The sequence below is a fragment of the Marmota marmota genome, unplaced genomic scaffold, assembly GCF_001458135.2.
Source record: "Marmota marmota marmota unplaced genomic scaffold, marMar, whole genome shotgun sequence".
Lineage (NCBI taxonomy): Eukaryota > Metazoa > Chordata > Mammalia > Rodentia > Sciuridae > Marmota > Marmota marmota.
Window position 1 is genome coordinate 46,547,919 of NW_026000174.1, and position 18,082 is coordinate 46,566,000.

Consider the following 18,082-nt stretch of genomic DNA (forward strand, 5'->3'; position numbering starts at 1 on the left):
ACCATGGCCGGCTCCATGGCTGTGGCAAGCTCTGAAGACACCTCCTTTGCTTTTCCCGTTTGGGTGATCTTCGTTTGTTTCCATCTTGGGGTGAGGAAGGTGTGGGTACCAGCTCTAAAGGAAGCCACCTCCCCTTGCACGGCCCTGAGCATGACCCTGAAGCACTGGCCAGCGCTGGACAAGATGGCTGGCAGGTTGCACCATCGCACCTGGAGCCCCTCACCTCCTGAGTGCCAGTGGACGCTGGTATAAAGCAAGATGCCATTGGGGGAAAGTTGGAATGAGGGAGGGCACAGAAAGGAGCACGACATTCCAGAGGGGACAGTGGAGGCTTTGTGAACATGGCCATGTTGAGCTGAGGTGGGAGGTGTCAGGCTGAGGCAGGGGAGTGGTCGGGGGTCCCACAAAGGATTAGGGAGCCTGTGCTGGCTGTTGTAGTGACTCTGTCTGCTCCTGGTCTCCACGTGCCCCTCCCCTGGGCCTCAGAGACTGGCCACCGATGGGTTTGGCCAGCGGTGAACACCAGCAGGAGGTTGGAGGTGGGAAGGGACAAAGGCCAGAATATTTGCACCTGGTGGAGGCTGCCTTCCTCCAGTGGAGGCCCAGGACCTGTCAGGTCTCTGGAGTCCCAGAAGATTCCAGAAGCTACATCCTAAACCCTTCAGGCCTGGGCTGGAAGCAGCTTCCCACTTTATTCAATCTTGTCTCTTCTTATAAACCAGGAGGCTGGGGGACCCACACCTGCGGGTGTCAGGCACGAGGTGGGCAAGTAGGTGCCTGTCCAGGGAGCTCTGTGTCTTGCAGGCTGGCATGGCCGGCACAGAGAGCTCTGGAGAAGAAGCACTGAGAGAGGAGAGGGGGAGGGAGGAGCCCAGCGTGAGGAGCTTGAGCACCATGATGAGGGGCTGGGTTCCATGGTTGGGAGGCAGAAAGTTCTGGAAGGGGAGGGGAGGGGTGGAGCCAGGTCCTGGCTGCAGGTCCTCTCGATTGGCCTGGAGTAACCACATCAGGGCACCCTCTCGGCCACTTTGGGAGGAGAGGCTGCTGCGTGGGCTACCTCCACACTCCCGTCCCTGTCGTGGCTGTCTGGGTGATTCCAGGAAAGGGTTTCTTTGCTACCAGCCAGTGTGTGAGAGGGAATATTCTGGAAAGTGAACGGTGTTTTGGTACACAAACATGTCTCTGCGATCCTTCCTCAGCTCCTGCCCATCAGTACCAGTGTGGATGTGTCAGCCACGGCAGTTCCCCATCCCTGAAACCGAGCTCCAGGACAGACTGCCCTCACACCACGTGTCCTGGGTTCCAGCTGTGGCTCTGTCACCTTCTGGCCTTATGACCTGAGGCAGGGACCTCACTCTCTGAGACGTGTGTTTCTCACCTTGAGCCTAAACAGAACCATTGCCAGCATGAGGCACCTCACATGAGGGGGCTTAGTCTCATGTGAAAGACACAAGTGTGAAATGTCACCGGAGTGCAGGGTTAGAGACCCTCTGCCTGTGTCCCCCAGCAAGCTATTTCTGTTAAGGCATCGGGAGGCAGTGATGAGCGGCAGAATCCAGCTCTGCCCACGTGGAGGTGCAACCCCTTAGGAAAGAGAGACAGTGCAGGACAAATGCAGCGTGGGTGACAGGAGCTGGAGGGCACGGGAAGGGGTGGAGAGGGGTGGGCCAGGGGGGTGAGCAGCCACCACAGAGCAGGGTGTGAGCGATGCAGATGGCCGTGCTTACGGAGGGCACAGAGGGGCAGAAGCCCAGGACAGGCCCCGGTTTGAGGAGGTCAGAGGGTGCTCAGCGGCAGGAGGCAGGAGTGGAGGCCAGAGAGGCACCAGGTACAAGACAAGCTGGGACCTAGAGGACAGGGGTGGACTTTGGCTTGATGCCCAGCACGTGGGAAGCCACTGCAGGGTTTTGAGCAGAGGAGCGACTTGAGCAAATGAATTTATGGTGCAGAAGGAGCGCCCTGCAGCCGTGTGGGAAGACTGCAGAGAGCCCAAGGGGGGTGGGCAGAGGCAGCAGTGGCTGGGGAGCCCCGACAGGAGGTATGGGCCCTGGGAACCGTGTGTAGGTCCTGACTGTCATCAGGTATACCTGGGCATTGGGTCCTGCTGGCCCTGGGACCAAAGCAAAATGAACATCCCTGCCCTCAACACCGTGAGACCCTGGGTCCTCATAGTCCGATCTGAAGTCTCACAAAGCCTTGAATTTGTTCATTGTCAATAAAGGTCCCCTCGGGAGCCCCGGCTGCAGTGCTTCTGTTATCAGCCGTCCCCTAAATTATTCAGAAAGTTTTCTGCGCACAGAAACTGCACGTGCGCTTGCTCAGCATTTCAGCAGGTAATGAGGTTTCCCCGTGGCAGTGGCACCAATTATTATTCCTGGGGCCGCAAGGGCTCCCGGATCCGAGAACACAATCAGGGCCACCTTGGGCTCCTCGTGAGTGGCCTCAGGATCAGCTCCTGCTGCCTGCCTCCTGTCAAGCCTGGACACAAGGGTGGCAGGCAGCATTCCCCACAGCGGCTCCCACTTCCCTCTAGGGAGCTGCAGGCTTCTGTCAGTGACAGTCACGATGAACTTTAACTGGGGCAACCAGGGAGGTACATCTCGTTGCAGCCCAGGAGACAAGGGGCCAAGATCAAAATGATTAATTTGTCTGAATTTTTTTTCACTCCTGTCTGACTGTAGTACCCCTACGTCATGCCCCTTGCCGTCCCAGAGAAGGCAGTTCAGATAGGTTAAATGATTGAGGCTCTACTGGAGCTCTTCCCCCACACACAGGTGTTAAAATTATTTAATTAGTACTGTTTCCTTCCTCTGTTTAAAAATGTGACTTTTTATCTTCACTTTTTTCCAGTTTTCATTCGTAGGTTGTAATTATGCATAACAGTGGAATTCACTGTGACACATTCAGACATGCACATGGCATAATTTGGTCAATCTCATTTCCCAGGACCTCCCCCTTCTCCCTCCCCCAACCCCCTTCTTGTACCTGTCTCTCTTCTATTATTATTAGTTTTTAAAATAATCTGCTGGAGTGTTTTAGAAGAGGGACTCCATTGCAAGAGCAGTAAGATGGGGTGACAGATGGACAGAAGAAATGGGGAAGGGAGAGGGGAAACAGAATGAGCTGCGCAGCACAGTATGACAGTTTCGATTTTAGACTCTCTCATGGTTCTGGAGGCTACAAGTGTGAGATACTGGTGGCTGTTCCCTGGAGGTTCTGAGAGAGCCTGTTCTGTGCCTGACTGCAGCTTCAGGAGGCCACCAGCAGTCCTGGGCTTGGGGCTGCAGGACCCCATCTCTGCCTCCGACCTCACCTGGCTGCTCCCCGTCTATCTCTTTTTTCTCCTTTTATGTCCCTCACAAGGACACTCATCATGAGATTCAGGTCCCTCTCTGGTTCCCCCCAAGACCTGTACCTTCATTGTACCTTATTCCAAATGAGGCCACATTCCGAGGTTCTGGGTAGATCTGTCTTTTGGGGGGAACCCCACTCAACTCCCTATGAATCGTGTAAATATAAGAGTTAATATGTGTAAAACACACACAGGATATTACCAGAATAGGGTAAGAGCTGCTAGGATAATTCTGTCATCGTCGTCGTCGTCATCATCATCATCATTCCTTCATTTTTTAGTTCAAAGGTAATATGAGTGGCCATGATGGAGGTTGTTGCTATTCATTTTGTCATTCTAGTGAGAATCAGGAATGGGGGATTTGTCACAAGGCAAATGGTATCCTGATTCTAACTCCTCTTTTCCCCAGACCTTCTGAGGGTCGTGTTGGGAAACCAGGGGTGGAGGGAGAGCCCTGGTCTGAATGCCTGGCCAAGGGGGCAACGTGAGTCTTGGAGAGACCGAGATACCTTGGCCTGAAGAATTTTACAGGAATCACGTAGCAGCAGCAGTGGGTGCTGTTCAAACTGGTGGGATGCTCAGAAAGCTTGGGCTCAAAGAGGTTGAAGACTAAGACCCACAAGGAGGCTTTCCTTCCCAGCCCGATGTAGCCATGAGAATGAAGACAGGTAGCACAGTGCGGGGAGACACTGCCCCACAGAACTGATCACACTGGGTGGCTCCATGTGGGCAAAGAAAAGGAGAGGGTTCAGGGTTAAACCCGGACGGTCTAGTAATCCACCTTGAGAAGTCATTGTGCTGGTGACCAAAGACCAATTGTGCATTCAGCATCTGTGTCAGACGCCACATTATACCCTGTTGTGTTGCTGTGACAGAATGCCACTGATGGGGTAGTTTATAAAGCACGGAGATGTATTTCTTACAGTTGTTGAGACTGGGAAGGCCAAGATCCACCGGCCGCCTCTGGTGAGGGCCTTCTTGCCGCATCACAATATGGTGGAAGACATCCTGCAGGAGAGAGAAAGAGACCTTGGCATTGATCCTTTGCCCGTGATCTCGTCACTTCTGAGAGGTCCCGCAGCTCTGTTGCATTGGGAAGACAAAGCTTCCAATGTATGAACCTGGGGCACACATTCAGACCACAGCAGGCACTGACTGTGGGTAGCGGGCCCAGAACCTCGTGGCTCATACAGACTGGGCTGGTCTGCCTGAGTGTTGCAGCATTGTTGGTTGATGGCAAAAAAGGAAGCAGCCCAAAGGTATTTTGCAAAGGGGGTGGAGTACAGTATGTACATCCATGTGGTAGGATGCCTACAGCTACTCTTCAATGAAAGGGCAGGTGGGGAGAGGTATTCGGTACAGGTTATCTGTATAGCACAAAGAGGAACATGTCGTGTGCATGCACAGAAAAGGATTCTGAGCCTCTGTGCTGTGGGTCGGCACAAGACAGCCAGGGCACCAAGCCCTGCCTGCCCCTGTGGTTTTGGTAAGCTTTGGCTGGGAGTGGCACACACATTCATAGACATCTTGTCCTTGGCTGCCTTTATCTCCAGGACAGTGTGAGTCATGTGACTGAAAGTGTATCAACTCACAGAGCATGAAATATTTACTCTCTGGCCCTTCACGGCCTTGGGCAATCATGGTCCACACAAAACTCTGAACTGTTTTTATCTAGTGGAATTGTAGTAGGGATGGGAAGGGGAAGAAGCAAATTGTCTGCCTTGAACAGTTCTGTATGTCTTTAATTTTAATAATTAGCATAGATCTTTATAATAAAAAATAAAGTTTAATTTGAAAGGATAAAAAAGGCATGTGGGACTCACAGTACCTGATTTTGAGGCTCAACTATCAGTTACCAACACAGGTATTGGTGTAAAGATAGGTATCTAGCTAAGTGCAGGGGTGCACACCTATAATTCCAGCAGCTCCGGAGGCTGAGGCAGGAGGATTGCAAGTTCAGAGTCAGCCTCAGCAACTTAGTGAGGCCCTAAGCAACTCAACAAGACCCTGTCTCTAAATAAAATATTAAAAAGGACTGGGGATGTGGCTCAGGGGTTGCATGCCCCTAGCTTCAATCTCCAGACCAATAAATAAATAAATAAAGATAGGTGTCTATCTTACTCCAGCAGAAGAGTTAGATATTGCCCCAGACTTATATGGTTCATTGATTTGCAAGAATGGTGTCAAGGTAATTCCATAGGAAAGAACAGGCTTTTCAACAAATGGTGCTTTAAAAAAATGAATATCTAAATGGAGAGATGAAAAGAACCTTGACCTTTTCCTTGTACCATAAACAGAAATTAACTTGCAGTGGATCCTAGATGTAAATGGAGGAGCTAAAGCTGTAAAACTCCTTCAAGACAGAGATTTAGAGAAGATTCCTTGAAGAGTATATAAATGACACAGACCATTAAGAAAGAATTGGTGCAATGGACTTCATAAAATTGAAAAAAGAAAGAAAAAAAACTTCTCTTGAAAAGACACTAAAGCAGATGAGAAGTCCAGACATAGGCTGGGAGGCTCTTTGCAAAATATGTTTGTGATGAAGGGCTTGCGTCCAGGGCACAGGAAGCACTCTTACAACCCACTGATAAATCAAGCAATCCAATTTAAAAGTAGGCCACTCTTTGTCAGAGACCATGTGAAGTGACAGAGAGCGTGTGAGCGGGTGCTCAACCCCGTGAGTCCTGAGGAAATGCCAAGTGAAGCCTCAGCGAGGCACCGAGACACGCTGGGCACCCTCAGGAGTGGCTGAAATGCGGAGAACGGCGATGCCAAGTGCTGATGGGAATGCAGGGCCATGGGATCTCACAAGCAGATGCTGCGGGGCACGGTGAGGGGTGTTCAGAACACCATTGCAGCTGTGCAGAGCAGTGGGACGGTACTTGTCAAGTCACACCTCTGCTGCCCAGCGAACCAGCTATCTGTCCTTGCTGTGCCCAAGGAAGACCTGCATTCCCAAAACTGGGAGCAGGCGTGTCCCCAACCTCAGCTGGGGAATCGCCAAACAGACTTGGTGCTTCTGCCACTGAATGCCACTCAGGGAAACCTGGGTGGATCTCAGGCAGTGAGCTGAGGAAGGAGCCAGATGTGGAAGGCTCCATCTGCTCGATTCTACCTGTGGCTTTCTGGGAAAGGAGATCCAGATCCAGATACTGGAAACAGACTAGTGGTTCCCATGGCTGGGATGGAGAGGAGGAGACCAACTCCAGGGGAGCTGGAAAGAATGTTGAGGCAAGGAAGGGCCCCGAAGGCATAGCTGCTCATTTTTGCAGCAGATATTCCCAAACAGGAATTCTCAACTCAAGAGGTCAGGCTGCAGGCGGGGGCCATCCTCCAGGAGTTTCTCCTCAGCAAGGCGTCCGTCCCCCTGTGACCATGCCCCCCACCCACTGTGATCATGGGCCTGGAGTCATGAGCCCCAGGAAGCCTTGCAGCTACAGGAGAGATGGGAGGGACACAGTGACCCTGAGCCCAGGCTGAGCGGAAGGAAGAGAGGCTGTGTTTGTTTTTCTTGGTAGATAATCCAGTACAAAGGTGCAAAGTAGCCAAGGAGGAGCCTCTTGCCTCATTCTACCAGCCTCTGTTCCCCTCTCTAGAAGCTACCAGCATCATCATGTCTGTGCATCCTTCCAGAACTATGCTACTATTCTTCTGCATCTGGTGAGGGCCTTCTTGCTGGCAGAATCCCGAGGGCGTAGAGGACACCATGTGGCATGAGACAGGGAGCATGGCGTCTGTCTCTTCTGTTCTCTCCCACCTCTTATTAAACCACCAGGACTCATGCACGGGAGCTGCACCCTGATGACCCTGTCTAGTCCTCACCTCCCAAAGTCCCACCTCTCACCACCATAGTTTCCACCCTCTTAGTCCCTCCCTGCCTGCCCCACTTTCTATCAATCACCCCCCCCACCCGCTTGCATATATACCAGGCACCGAGATACCTGTTTTCCCAAGACCTGGCCAACAAAACGTGAGCTCACACTGGGCCTTTGCCAATCTGATGGGCAAAAAAAAAAAAAAAAAATAGTGTCCTGTAGGAAACTGAGTTTGCATCTGGAGGAAGGAATGCCGCAGAAGGAAGGGAGCACCGAGTCACAAGTACCAGCTGCCCTGGCGCCTCTGCCCAAGCAGACTGCACCTCTGAGTGCACTAGCGAGACGCATTGCTCCTCAGGACGCTCCACTGCCATCTGCTAGAAGACTGGCATGATAACTGCACAAACGTGTGACAACTTGAGGTGAAGAGCACCCAGGGGCCTTGCAAACACAGCCCGCGCCACTAGGAGCTGCCGGCGACAGCCGTTTAGAGAGAGCCGTGGCTTCGGGGTGGTAGCAGATTGCCTGGAATCGATGCAGTAGAGTTGCAGGCACAGGGTGGGGATCCAGGATGTGTGGCAGGGGGGCACGAGGGCATTAGCTTGGGGGACAGCCAGAAAAAATGGAAACTTCATTATCCGGGGATTACGCACTTGGAACGTAGGACCCAGGCAACTCTGATATTAGTAATTTGGCCAGCAGGCTCATTAAGCTCTTAAGAAAAGTGGGTCTAGTTAATGAATTAATACGAGATGACATTCTACACATAGAGCAAAAACGAGACCAGGCACCACTGAGTTATACAACATCATAATTTCTCCAGCCAACGTGATCACAGCCTCTTGCCTGCCAAAGCGGGCCCGTCTGGAGACAGTGAGATCGTTATGATCCAAAGGCATTTACTTTTTATTCATTTTAAAGGGCTCCCCATTTCTTCTTTTTTTTTTCCCTCTTCAGTACAGAGGATCAAACTCAGGGGTTCTCTACCACTGAGCCATATCCACACCCCATTTTATTTTGTACTTTAAGACGCAGTCTCACTAAGTTAATGAGGTTGACCTCAAACTTGTCATCCTCCTGCGTCAGCCTCCCGAGTCACAGGAATTACAGGTGTGCACCACCACCCCATCACATCCCACTTGTATACTAAATACTGCAAATGGTTACACAGAAGTCAGCAATTAAACCTCTCTGGGCCCTTTGTTTTCCGTGTGAAAATCTGCCCCACGCTACCTGCCAAAGGGGGTGCTTTCCCTTTTCTGCCACTGGTCCAGAAAAGTTGAAAAGAATAACTGGAGAATGTGAACCCTGAGAACTGGGACTAGCTAGTTAGAGCTGAGGGAAAATTCTGAAGATGGATAGTGGAGAATGGCACATAGCACTGTGATGTGCTTCATGCCCCTAAGCCACACATTTAGAAAGCGTTTGGGTGATATATATATATTTTATCATCGTCATAATTTTTTAATGATCACTTTTTAAAAGAACTAGCATGACTGAGTGCAAACCCTTGTCGGGCCCCGTTCTCGGCCCTTATGTATATAGTGCACCCCTCATAATCCAGGGAGATGTGTGCCGTTCTCACGTGGTACTGCCTGCTGTCTCTTTAAAAATGAGGCACTGAGGCTTAGGAAAATTACATAACTTTCTTGAGCCCAAGCAGCCAGTCCTTGATGGCTCGAGGATAGCACCTCAAGTCTCTGAGACTTTGTAGCTCTGTCTGTGAGGTAATAAAATAGCAATATTTGAAGCCTGAATTCTGAAACACACACACACACACACAAGTCCCCAACCAGTTTTTAATTAAGCTAAGAAAAGAGTGACAGTTACTATTGTCTCCAGAAAAATCCCAAATCACCTCCTTCCCTTAACTGTGTGGCAGAGTGGTCCTGTTTTTCACTAGAGTTATCTTGACGTCTTTCTGCACAATTAAAATCTGTAATGCACATTGAAGTGATCACCACCAGGAACTTGGAGAATCTTGGAAGTTTTTGGTTCATGTTTTGGTGTGGCTGGAAAGAAAAATTAACAGAGAAATGGGAGTTTGAGGGGGGGTCTTCATTTGTCTCAGATAAGAATTATTTAGGGTTGGGTGTGGCGGTGCAAGCGTGTAATCCCAGAAGCTTAGGAGGCTAAAGCAGGAGGATCATGAGTTCAAAGCCAGCCTCAGCAAAAGCGAGGTGCTAAGCAGCTCGGTGAGACCCTGTCTCTAAATAAAATACAAAATAGGGCTGGGGATGTGTCTCAGTGGTCAAGTACCCCTGAGTTCAATCCCCAGGTACAAAAAAAAAAAGAAAAAGGAATTATTTGGGGAAACAGGAAATCTTTATATCATAAATGGAGAGAAGAAACTGTGTTTCATGGCATGTGGGTTTTTTGAAGGAGAAATATCTGGGTTCCAGCCCTGGTTCGTCTTCCAAAGTGACCTTAATTCACCTCTCTGAGCCAATTTGCTCATCTGAAAAATAGAAATAATAAGGGAACCTAATTTACTAGAGGGTGTAAATAAACAGATTTTTCCCTTGAGTTGTATGCATTTATTGAGTGCCTATTGTGTACCAGGCATTGTACTATACCCTGGGGATGCAGTAATGAATAAAATAGTCACACAGCTTGTGTTGCGGATCAGAGTAAAGCTCTTAGCACTACTGCTACTTCTGGTCTATATTTTGGCCACTGGGGACCCACAAAAACCTCCTCACTGCTTCACAGGTGGGACAGCATAGTGCTGTGGTCACTACATTTGCTCACTGGGGCTGCCTTTGGATAATTGCTGCAGCTGGGAGTGGCTGTGGACTTCTGCACAGGCAGGGGTCTCCAACATCTGGGGAGGGCTGCTGTGGTGTCCTGTGCCTGCCTGGACCTTCCTATGGAGGCCAAGTGTGTCCCACCCGCTGGGAAGCCTCTTACCTGAGCATCTTAAGTGTCGAGAGGTCTGAGCCCTTGTTGAAGAGCTTGATCCTTGTTGACATATTCCAGACTCCAGAAGCCCAGAGAGTGCCTGTCCCCCTTTTGCAGCCCTGTGCAGGTAGCACTTTTCCAAGGGCACACAGCAAGTAAGCTGAGGGGCCAGGACTGGGACCAAGTATGACACCAGATTCCATGGTCAGCCTGAGCCACACTAGTGCTTAGTCTAGAAGGATCCACCTGGGACCTGGCATCAGACACTCTACAGACAAGGAGCCCAGATACACCTCGTGTCCCTCATATAGTTATGTTACCAGTTTCCAGTGAAAACCCAATTCCTGCCATGAGAACTCTCGCTCCTGTCCCCTGGATGTTCATTACATTTCCTGGGGCTGGCTTCATAAGCAACTTTATTGAGGCCTCATTTACAATAACATAAAATTCGCCAAAATGAAGTGTATGATTCAATGATTTTTAGTAATTTCTCTGTTCTGTATGGCCGTCGTCATCATCTGGTTTTAAACATTCCCATCACCCCTGCAAGATCCCTCTTGGCCATTTTCAGATAATCCCCATTGCCTCGCCAGCCCCAGGCCTCCACTGTACGTCCTGCCTCTGTAAGTTCACTGTCCTGGGCATTTCATATAAACAGAATCACGCATGGTCTTTTGGGTCTGGCTTCTTTTATGGAACTGTTTTTGAAGCCTCCCCCATCCCTGTAGCATGTCAGCACTGGCCACGGTGTTAGCTGGATAACTACTCAGCGCATGGATGTATCTCCTTCTGTTTACCTGCTCACCGTCGCTGCACTTGTAAATGGTGACACTGTCAACATTTGCATGTGAGTCCTAGGGGTGATGTCAAAAGGCAAATGTGGGCTAACCTGGAATCCTTTCCTCTTGTCTCCCAGAGCCGGGCAGCGGACAGGTGTTCGTGACCTCGGAGAACCAGCTCGTGTACTACCCCAGCATCACCTACGCCATCATCGGCAGCTCCGTCATCTTCGTGCTGGTGGTGGCCCTGCTGGCTCTGGTGTTGCATCACCAGCGAAAGAGGAATAACCTCATGACACTGCCCGTGCACCGGCTGCAGCACCCTGTGCTGCTGTCCCGCCTGGTGGTCCTGGACCACCCCCACCACTGCAACGTCACCTACAACGTTAACAACGGCATCCAGTACGTGGCCAGCCAGGCTGAGCAGAACGCCTCGGAAGTGGGCTCCCCGCCCTCCTACTCAGAGGCCCTACTGGACCAAAGGTGCGTGCTGGACTGCAGAACCCGGGGGAGGGGCCTACGTGCATACACCCAGCTCCTTTCCCAGAGCCTGGGTTGGGTGGCTGTAGGCAGTGGCAGAGACCGACATTCACCAGTGACACCCCACAGTATCATCACTGATGAACCTGAAGGCTGGGTACCTGGGTTCCAATCCCAGCACTGCTGTCATGGTTACAAGCAAGCCGTTTCCCATCCCCGTGACTCAGTTTCCTCACCAGTACAATGGGCACAGAAGTAATGCCCACCTCCTTTGTGGGCATGGAAGACGGGGACAGGAAGTGCACAGCACAGTGCCCAACTGGAGCAAGCCTTCAGTAACAGGAGCTAAGAAAACAATGTGTTTTCTGTTAAGTGATTTCATTTCAAGCAAGGTACAGATAGAGATAGAAGTGTTGAGAGAGTGTCCTCTCACCCAGGTCCACAGCATGAGTTGGCTCTAGTGAGAACCCCAAATTCTGAGGCCCATCAAAGGCTCGGCTGAGATGCCAGCTCAGCCCTTTGGCGTGGGGCCCTCAGCCAGGAGCAGAGCAGCTCTGCCAGACAACCCAGGTTAAGCTTGGCACCCTCCTTCTGGGTCCACACAGAGGACGGGGTATTGGCCCTGCCCAGAGGATATGAACCAGCCAAAGCACACTGACCTGTTTTCTTTCTCTGGTTTCAAACCACTGGTTTTCCTTGTCCTTGAGTTGCCCTTGCAGTGGCAGGGAAGGTCATTCCTCACTTGAAGCATCAGCTCAGAAATGGACTGACGCTGGCACAGGATCCTTGCCCCCTGCTCTGTCTCAGCACTGATCTATTCTCTTCTCTCCACTCCCCACCATCCCTGCCACCCCAACCTGCTTTCTCCATTGCAGACCTGCGTGGTATGACCTTCCTCCACCACCCTACTCCTCTGACACCGAGTCCCTGAACCAAGGCGACCTGCCTCCTTACCGCTCACGGTCGGGGAGCGCGGACAGCGCCAGTTCCCAGGCAGCCAGCAGCCTCCTAAGCGTGGAAGACACCACCAGCCACAGCCCAGGGCAGCCTGGCCCTGCGGAGGGTACCGCTCAGCCCAGGGACTCTGTGCCCAGTGAGGGCACTGAACAAGTATAAATCCAGCGGTTCCAAAGTCCACATGGGCTCATCTGCTCCAACGGGTTACATTCTAGCAACATGTGCCCATGAGAAGCTGCTGAAGCTCCTTTCAGGGTGTCTCAAGTTGAAGTTGGCTGTGTCAGCTGCCTCTCCATTCGTCTCCTTCCCTACATGGCAGGATATTCTTTGGAGGGAGACCTGGCATTTTTCTGGCTTCTTAGTTGACATGAAGCATTGCCATCTTTTGTGTGAGGTCACTGTTCCTATGGGGCCCACAATCATAGCCTCATGTTCTACGTCATTCTGTTAATGTTGGAATCCCTCTGAGTAGCAGATGCAGATTTGTAGGCAGCAGGATGCAATGATCTATGAGAAAGCAGTGTTTCTGTTCCATGTTGCATGTCCAGAAGGGCAGAAGACACTGGACCAGGTTTTCTGCTGGGCTGCACCCTCGTAGCTCCACTTGGGGATCTGGGTTGGGTGGTCTTACAGGGAGGCCATCACTGGACAGCCACCCTAAAATGCATCCAAGTGCACGTCAAACCTGCCTGGCATCATCCTAGCTTTGCTCTCACTTCAGCAGAGACAGTGGCCAAAGAAAACTTTGACATGAGGACACCCTTTGGCTCTCAGTAGTGTCATTTTGGTTTTGTGAAGGACCCTGGGTAGATTCTGGCTTTAGAAATGTACCCCAGAATCCTTGTTTGGAGAGCTTGTTCCAGCGTGTGGACCATTAGCCTCGACCCAGAATCGGCAGAAAAGTATCTGACCAAGTTCTCTGCACCAACATGCTATCAGAACCTGGGTCTGTGTGGCCCCACGGTCCTCTCCCTGGCTTCTGCAGGTCACGCCTCCAGCTGACCTGCTATAGCCAGAGGATGAGGACTCAACTGGAGTTAGCCAACAATCTGATCTGGCCCTTTTCCCCAGTACACCACACCCTGCCTGTCTTGCTCATCCATACAACATCAACCCCAGGCTCCCAAGTTCCCTCTATACCCCAGATTTCACCTGTGCATTTGGATCTGAGGAAACAAGAGCCATATTCAGTACCTCCCCTGAGAGCTCCCAGCAACCTATGCAGCTCACACCCTCCTACCCAATGTCCAGGACCAGAGCCCCAAGTTAGGGTCAGGGTCGGGTCCCTCCTAACATCCCCGTAGAATTTCTCCTCTGAGACACATGGGCAATAGACAGTTTGGAGTCAAGATTTTCCATTTGGATTTTTAAAAATCTCTTAGAAATGCATTTGAAACAGTGTGTTTGTTTTTTTTCCCTTCTAGTTAAGGGACTATTTATATGTGTATAGGAAAGCTGTCTCTTTTTTGTCTTGTTTTTTCTTTAGTAAGGTCCAAAGAAAATGCAAAATGATAAGTCACCCCAGGCCGACCAGTGTGCCAAGCATTTGTGCGTTGTCGTCGCACTTTGAGGTTATTATTTATGGAGTTCTTGAAGGATGCAGACAGATGTGTCCTTCAGTTCTAGTCTATATTTGTGCTAGTTTTCCTTCTTCTCTATGCCTGGCCAGCCACAGGCCCCACCCTGTGAGGGAGACATGGGTTAAAAACGTAGGCATTGTTGGGCAAGAAACCACACCAAGGAGGGACAGAACTGGAACCAGGTGGAGCCACTCTGGGCAGCTATCACCTATTCAAGCCTTCTTTCCACAGCAGAAGAAACTGTCAGTAACCTATTTGACGCCAGTTCAAACAGAGCCAGCAGGAAGGGTGGGGATGAAGTGGCCTTCAGTGACCCTTTCTGTCGACTTTTCTTTTTTTAACCAAATCCAAAGTATATTACAGGAAAGCTAGCCACTGGGTTTTGTTTTGTTGTTTTTTTGTTTTATTTTTTTTTAAGTAAAGGAAACAGGTTGCTTGTGTCTTTCATTTTTAAAATAGTACTTATTTCCTGAATAATCCAATAAAAATAACTTGGATGGCAGACAGCGTGTGACTGGCTACACATGCCATCTTCTGTAAGTCAGAGTGGCTTTGTTTTTCCCTTTGGTGGGCCCCTGCTTCTTTCTGGTGCTCTGGAAGATGTTTAGAGGAAAGTATTCTAATTTTAATTAATTGTGCGGTGAGTTAATCTCACGCGCTTTTCTGCTTCTAGGCATCTTAGGAAAAACAAATGGTTTTAGGAGATAAGGGGAGTCTATTAATGCTGTTTTTAAAAACATACACAGGGACATTTTTATTACAGATTTGATTTTAATGGATTTTTAAAATATATATATGTATACACACACACACACACACACACACACACATATATATAAATAAGACACCAAAGCTGCAGGATTTTGGATCCCCCGCGACCACAGTCAAGATGTCAGATAAGTGGCTAGCAATATTTTTTAACTCATTCCAACCAGGATTTTGTTTTTACATACAAAAAAATCTACACCAACCAGAAAATGATCTCTGCTTTCTTTTCTCAAATGAGATCAGTGTTTTATTTTAGCATTAAGATAGTTTCACTGTGATTGCTAGCTTATTGCCTGACTGTATTTTCCTCTACCTTATAATTGATGTTTTTTTTAAAAAAAATGCAACTAAGTGGTTAATAAATAATGTGTGATGTTCAGAGTTAATGTAAACTGGAAAGGTTATGTTTGATTGCTTTTTGTTTTTTAATTAGGCTTGGTTTGTTTGGGTTTTTTTTTTTGGATTTTTAAAAAAAATTTTATACTTTCAAATAAACGTGCAGTTTCATTCTTTCTATTGGTTGAATGGTTCTCGACCCACTTTTCTGCCCCATAGCAATCTAAAGAGTGGACGGTCACTTTTTGTTTTAGCTTCTGCAGTTAATTTATGCCATAATAAAACGGGGGAAAGAAAGCATATATTGATGGGATTTCAAAATGTGATGGATGCTTGGGATTTCACAGCTGGAATGATTGGGAGACGCAGGTGAAGCTGTGGACATCAGTTAGTATCCTGGGCCCTGAGAAGTCAGTTTGGAAGAAGGGTGCTTCACTAGAGCATTGTTCAAGGAGAGAGGGGTAGGGGCTGTAATAACAGTTACAGATGTTGACTACATATACAGAGGCACAGCATAGCTCTAACACCAATGTGCTGTAGTGAGTTTCAAACCACAAATGGCTCACATTGACCCCATCAGTGGGAACATCTTTTTGTACTGTTAAGTCTAGTCTTGAAGCCACGTGTTGAATTATACAGCAGGGACTATTGCATGGGAAGTCAGGTTGCCCAGTAGATCACTACCTCCATGAGCAGGAACAGTTACCAGCCTTGGCCAAAGTTGAAATCCATGTGGAATCTAAAGATAAGACCTTCAGAACCAAGATTTAGATTATGTATCACTCCTCAGCTCTCTCAAGAAGATGGAGCTATCATTCAGGAGTATCCCTAGTATGTGCTGTGTTATGCCCTGCCCCAAGTGGCCTAGGGTGGACCTTTCCATGTGGCATGCCCCAAAGGATTGTTAAGATGCTCCTTCCCTGATCCCTCAGGATACTTTATGAATACCATTTGTTTCTGGGGCTCATGGTGAGGAAACAATCAAAAAGCTCTAATCTAGAACAGAGCTTAGCAGAAACATTTTTGGCTTATGGCCATATAGTCTCTGTAGCAACTAAAAATGAGCCCTTAGACAATACATAAATGAATAGATATGGCTGGGTTCCAGTAGAACTACTTACAAAACTAGGCAGCTGACTGAATTTTGCCTATGGGCTTTAGTTTGTCAATCCTTGGTCTAAAGGATCATGCCTACATTGGGTTTATGAATCTAAAGCTAAGGGCACTATAGAACAGAAACAGTGCTGTTAATGGAACAGACAAAGGCCCTTTGAAATGAATAGGAAATGACCCTATTATCGCTTTACCAATGAATAAGAAAATACAGGATTGAAATGAATAGAAGCTTTCTTAATGTGGTCCTAAATGGTTGGGTTGAACATTAAGATCCTAGTGGAGAAACTACTCCCAGTGGGAATTTTTCAAGGTCATAAACTCAAACAAAGTCTCTTAGAGAAAGTCCATGAGAATGAGTGAGCTGGAAGAAATTGTTAATCTTCTTCATTTAGCTTGCAACACACAGGGAAGGCAGTGCCTTCAGAAGGTAAAGAAAATAAGAGATCCATTCATGTGGTTGCAATGGAAGAATAATGTGTATATATAAAGAAAAGATATACAGGCAATGAGACCCTCAAGAGAAAGGTCAGTGAGAAAAATATACTGACTCTCTTGCCATCCTATAGTTCATGGGACATTAATTAAAATTTCCACTTATAAGTAATAAAAAAAACAACTCATGAGATTAATCATTAAATTTCACACGGTGAATTATCTAATGCAACCAAATCCAAGAGTCTGGAATGCTTGGTTTTAAGCACAGCTAAATCCAAATGCTGACAGCTGCCATTAGGAATCAATTTGTCCCTCACCAGTTTCTCAGTCTTGTTTTGTGTAGCAGTTGGCTTCATGAAAAAGAGGGTATCAGAGAATCCAGGTTCATGATCTTAGAAGAGATATTATCTTCCAGAATCTACTGAAACTCCTTCAAACTGATTCATGCTTGACCATCGTTGGTCAGGTAACCACTACAATGAGCTGGACTCTGTCCCTTAATTGATAGCCCCACCTGAATTATGTGCAGTAGGAAAATGGGCAGTTACTATATGGAAGACCCAGTAGTAAAGGATCAAAATATCTACTCTTACTCTAGGGCCTCACCAAGGAAAAGGCCTCACAACTGGTTGGCATACTTTTTAATAAATACAAGAAAACAGCATGCACCTGTAAGCTTCAGGCAACATGGACAGACATTAAATGTTTTGAAAGAAGCAGGGTCAGTGTTGCACTGAATATTTCAGGAGATTTCTTAACAGCCTTTCTTTGGAGGCAAGGTCAGCCTCAAGTTACATGCTTATTAGATTAACGTCACATGTGCTTTCCAGAGATGGTTCACATGAAATCATTCATCACGCAAACATGAATAAAGCCACATGGGTGGAATTCTTTCCTAAAAATATCTGAAATAACTTGTGGGCTCCAAGACTCTCTTACAAACCACCGAAGGTGCTGAAATTGGGCAATTATCCCACCAAGAGATCTCTCAACCTACATAGTATTTTTAAGGTGACAAACCAGAGATACATTCTTATTTGTACACCTTGGTCAAGCTATCCAAGACTTAGACACACCTATGTATATTGTTAACTAGGGTTTCCATAGTTAACCCTTTTACTACACCTAGGAATTAGAATACATCAATATGTGGAGAATCACCCCTTGGAAATTCTGGGTCAGCTGGTGTCACAGGAGCTGATGGGCTGAATCCCCATCAGATTTGAAGGCTTGACCATGAGGGACCGGGATGTGACATTGGGGGAAGCATGTCTGTTGAAATACGATCCGTGCCTCAGCTGGTCTGGCTTTATAGTTAGAGCAAGATGATTCACTTCACAGTTCCAGTACCAAGCTATATTTGACTTTACATGACTTCCAAGTTCACCCTGGTGAGTCATCCAGTGAGCCAACGGAAGGAAAGGCACACCAAGGTGCCAAGACAGGCAGTGTTTATGGGCCAGACCTGGAAGCAGCACACACACCACCATTCACATTCCACTGTCCACAGGAGGTCAGCCCCATAGTCACACTTTCCTGAAACAGAGGCTAAGAAACTAG

General features: G+C 48.4%; 1 protein-coding gene across 8 annotated transcripts in view; it reads left to right on the forward strand.

The window, feature by feature from the left end:
- Window positions 1–15,149, forward strand: part of Ldlrad3 (low density lipoprotein receptor class A domain containing 3) — a 228,508-nt gene extending 213,359 nt beyond the window's left edge. For all 8 annotated transcript variants that reach the window (XM_048788604.1, XM_048788603.1, XM_048788602.1 and 5 more), the window contains 2 exons: window positions 10,988–11,333; window positions 12,206–15,149. In XM_048788604.1, the coding sequence (XP_048644561.1) occupies window positions 10,988–11,333; window positions 12,206–12,446 (587 nt within the window). In that variant the 3' untranslated portion in view covers window positions 12,447–15,149. The remainder of the gene's footprint in view (window positions 1–10,987; window positions 11,334–12,205) is intronic.
- Window positions 15,150–18,082: the final 2,933 nt, after the last annotated feature.